Consider the following 4229-nt stretch of genomic DNA (forward strand, 5'->3'; position numbering starts at 1 on the left):
TTAGTCCACGGGCTCTGTGGACTGGGGCACAGTGACCCTATGCCTTCGTCTCCTGTGCTCCACTTGCCCGGCTGGCGTCAGGGCATTCTCCTGGTAGCGGAGGCTGGTGCGAAGCATGTGTACCATTTCGTGGTCTTTGTGGCCCAGTACCCGTGGCAAAAAGAGGGAGGCCTTCTCTGTCCTGCGGGTCTTAAAGCCCCTCCTGGGCCGGCCCTTCCCATTGATAGACACGTACCAGAGTCTCTCAGCGCTGGCACGCCGCTTGCCATTCCCCGCAGATGGCGGCGCTGTGCGGTAGTGCCGGGAGGCATAGGTGTTGTAACCCAGCTCATGGATGCGCTCCACAAACTCACACTCCTCATTGAACACATCCTAAAGTAGGAAACATAGATCATCTGTTATATGTTCCATCAGTATGTCTCCTGCCAGTGGAGATCTCAGATTCTAATCAAGCTGCCTGCTGAATATTCATACAGCTATGAACATTCGCACAATGCTTTGTGAAATCCATGGCATGTGCTAATGCTGACAATACATTAAACTTTTTTTCCCCAAAATTTTAGAATTAGAATGCAAAAAAAATACATAGACCTGTGCCAGACAAATATATAAATCACATATTCCATATCAACAGAGAATAGATAAGCACTGAAACCATTAAAGTGCATTACATTCTACCTGCTTTCACATTTATTCTTAGCTTTAAATAACAAATTACAAGTATGCATTGCTTTTTATCAGTTAACCCAGATTTTGACTGAAGTGGGAGTAATAATTATTGACAAATGGTGAAGAAGTAACATAACTTACTTGGTGTTACTACCAATTCAGGACATGAGTGAGCATAAACTGTACTAATAAGTCCATTATACAGGCAAACTCGCTTGATCATCATACAGTGCATAGCAGAAACCAAAGGTCTCTCTTTCTGGTTGAATACAACTGCTGCTTCACACCTGACAGCTAAAGACTAGAATGTCCTCCCAAACTGGTTACTCAGTGATAACACATGCTCACTCTCAGACAAGATCCCAGATAATTCATTCACTTCAGACCTGTGAATGAGTAATGCTCCTCCCTTCAAAAGGAGGGTGGATATATGAGCTCTAAGGATCTATCTCCTCGGGCCATCTCACTATGAGCTCCTGTTTCCCAGACAGCTGTGATCCTGTCAAAAACTGAACTTCACATCAATGTTCATGGATGTGCATGCCAGACTACGCATTATCTTTTCCCAGGCTTTTTATAATAGGCCCAATGGTGAGATGCACAAGAAATTACTGTTAGAGTGTTTGAAAAACCACACTGCATTTGATACAGAAAAGAAGCTAAGCAGTTTGATCTGTGTGATTTAGGGGAAATTGGTGTGCGTATTATGCAAGATAAAAATACAGTGTCTTGATAAGAAAAAAAGCTTCCTTGTTGGACAAGGCCCCCTGTGACAAAATCTGAAACTTTTGAATCTGACGTAACACTTACCGAAGCATAAAGGCGTCCTTTTTTGTTCATAGCCAGATATCTGCCTGAGAATAGTCCCTTTATTGCCACCACACCAACGTCAACCGCAGTGATCTCCAGTATGCCTAGACACAAGTGAAAGCATACTATGCTTAAACTGATTCTTAAGTCTTGTCTGTTAAGAGCATAATATTTCCTATGTGCAGAGCAAACCGAACAACCTCATTCTCACGTGTGCGCTCGTCTAATTGAGGACTCCATTCTCAGCACCACTGTAACACATGATTACATATATACACAATTAGAATTTCTATTTTACAAAGCTGGTTTGAATATGAATGCTGTCTCCAATATACAATAATGTCGCCCACGTAGATTTGTAAGGGTAGCCTATGTAGGATTAGGCGTCAGAGTACCAACATCCTCTCTCTCCCTCTCTCTCTCCCACAATCTTTCTCTCACTCTCTTTCTACTTTGCTTAATGGGCTAAAGAACCGCAGCGGCAATTACCTGCCTCATCTGAATGCGAAGCCTAAGCGATTAGGGAAAGTGCCTTTTTGACTTTTACAAAGACTTAAGTCAAGATTTATTGAGATCTTGACGGAGTTGGATTAAACCCGACAGAGGTCAATGAGATTTACTATCAATCCAAGGAAAATTTGATTGACAATGAACTACAGGTTGGATTAATCCTATACTAAAAAAGGAATCCTTTCATAAAGCCTGTTTCCCAATCTAAATTGCGGAGATGCAGTTCATTCCACAGAGTGCTACAACTTATTTATGCATATCCATTGCCCTACTGAAAACAAAACAAAAGCTGTTCAGTTGTTTTTATGTCAGTACTTTTATCTGAGTCTGTATAGGAGTCAAAGATGAGGCAATTAATGGCCTTCAGCTCATCCATTTATTTAAGACAATTTATACCATATTTATTTAAAGTGGTGTTAAATAGCCTTTTATTGAACCACATGACACTGTTTTCAGAAAATGAATGTTGTTAATGATTGTTAATCATGGGAAATTATAAAAATCTATTTAGCTAAACTGTTATTTATTTGCTTGTTTTTATTTTAAATGTTGGTTCACTTGAGTTGTTTATAACTTCATTGCCTCTGTTCATGTGGGAATGTACCCCCTTTTCATAAGGTTTGACTACTTGGTTTTCTGTTGGTAGGTTCTATTGCCTGGAAAGTGACTATGTAGGTGTTGCCATGAATCAGATTACAACTGTCAGTCGGTCAAGCCTTAGAGGCACTTAAAACCTAAAAGAGGAAGCCATTATAAATCACTCTTTGACAAACGGTCCTGTATATTTTTGGGATGCTTTTTTGGTCAAACTTGAATCAATGCACAGGATATATTACACTCAAACAACAAATCCATTCTTAAGATATGTGAAAATAATGTTTAGTAAGAAAAACATCCTACTGCAGTTACCAACTCAAGGGTTACTTTATCCCATTACAGTTACTTTCATAACAAGCATGCTTGAGATATTCTGGTTTGCCCGTGGAGCAAAATAGGCACTGAAAGGTCAAATGGAGAGCTGCACATGGCCAGTGTTTTACCGTATTTACTACGTAGCTTAGAAATAAAATATTCAAATTAGAACTTGTTATTTTCGTTAATTACAGTGTCCGTTTCATTCGAAAGATTGACATTTGTTTTAGGCTGTGAAACATTATTGATGTGATTTTAAAAAGCAACCCAAACCAATTATGCGCATAAAAAATTAAATATTTTGATATGCATATTATATTCGTCACAATGAAATACTGAATAAATGTCCTATACCTTGTATTTTTATACAATACTTGTTCCTCAGAAGATGAAAAGCGCAGCAACTGTGCTGGGCACATTGTTCAATATATCAGTCGATGTAACTTATGTGAATTGTTGAGATTGTTTACCTGTTTTTTTATTCGCACTAAAACCGCACAGACTGTAAATAGGTCCTTTGAATATCTACTTACTTAACGGGTTGTCCTCTTCTAAAGAACCGTCAATTTTCCCGTTTGGGTGTATTTGCAGATGGTATTTGGTGGCACAGTACAGCTTTCTGCGTCTTGGTGCCCCTCCGAGGTGTTCATAGACTCCACCGCGTCCCCCTGCATCTCTCCGCTGCCTTGGGTCACACGCCTGGCCCCTGGCACAAGGCACAGTGCGATTTCTCGCCAATCTCGGAGGCACAGATTCCTGCTTACTGGGATCCAGGAAACTCAGCAACAACAAGACCAAAATTATAACCATTGTGGCATGGCCGAAAATCTTAGTCCTCTTGCTGGAATAGAAAAAATGCACACATGGGATCCCATCAAAGTCCCGTTCGTAGGTGCGTTATTAGTTAAGCGCACTTGTCCAACCCATGAAACATGGCAGTTTTATCTGTTCCGATCTTTCAGTTTTAAATGAGAGGATCTTCCATGGTCATCGATCAGGGCCGGCGCGATCACAGCAGCGTGGATTCGTATTGGTGGTCGGTAAGGGTCCTCTTTGCTGTTAAAATACACTGCATCAACAAAAACCCACTGAATTTTATGAGGAGGCTGTCGTGAGATTTCGCTGATCGACAGAGCCTAGAAATAAAAGAACCTTCCAGCAACAATAGCCTGAACTCAGACCAATTGATACAAAGGGGAAGGGAGGCAAGGTATCAGTCCTGTGTGAACTATGAGAGTGCAGCAGGGATAAAATTACACAGCGTTACACACGGTGGCTTATTGCGGAAAACCGCATCACAAAGCGCGAGCCATATGAGGGCAGAGTTT

General features: G+C 40.9%; 1 protein-coding gene across 1 annotated transcript; it reads right to left on the minus strand.

Moving 5' to 3' along the window:
* On the minus strand, window positions 1-3729 carry fgf3 (fibroblast growth factor 3). The gene is made up of 3 exons (XM_036534643.1): window positions 3435-3729; window positions 1480-1583; window positions 1-372 (listed from the first exon to the last, which is right to left on the minus strand). Exons 1-3 carry the CDS (start codon window positions 3709-3711, stop codon window positions 1-3), a joined length of 753 nt encoding a protein of 250 aa, XP_036390536.1. The 5' UTR covers window positions 3712-3729.
* Window positions 3730-4229: the final 500 nt, after the last annotated feature.

The sequence above is a fragment of the Megalops cyprinoides genome, chromosome 8, assembly GCF_013368585.1.
Source record: "Megalops cyprinoides isolate fMegCyp1 chromosome 8, fMegCyp1.pri, whole genome shotgun sequence".
Lineage (NCBI taxonomy): Eukaryota > Metazoa > Chordata > Actinopteri > Elopiformes > Megalopidae > Megalops > Megalops cyprinoides.

What these genes read in the sequence shown, in the direction of transcription:
- fgf3 (XM_036534643.1), bottom strand. Translation starts at nt 3,711, where the DNA reads ATGGTTATAATTTTGGTCTTGTTGTTGCTGAGTTTCCTGGATCCCAGT. An exon ending in AGAAGAGGACAACCCGTTAA is followed by an intron (nt 1,584 to 3,434) that starts GTAAGTAGATAT and finishes ACTTGTGTCTAG; the next exon opens with GCATACTGGAGATCACTGCG. An exon ending in AAGGACGCCTTTATGCTTCG is followed by an intron (nt 373 to 1,479) that starts GTAAGTGTTACG and finishes TTCCTACTTTAG; the next exon opens with GATGTGTTCAATGAGGAGTG.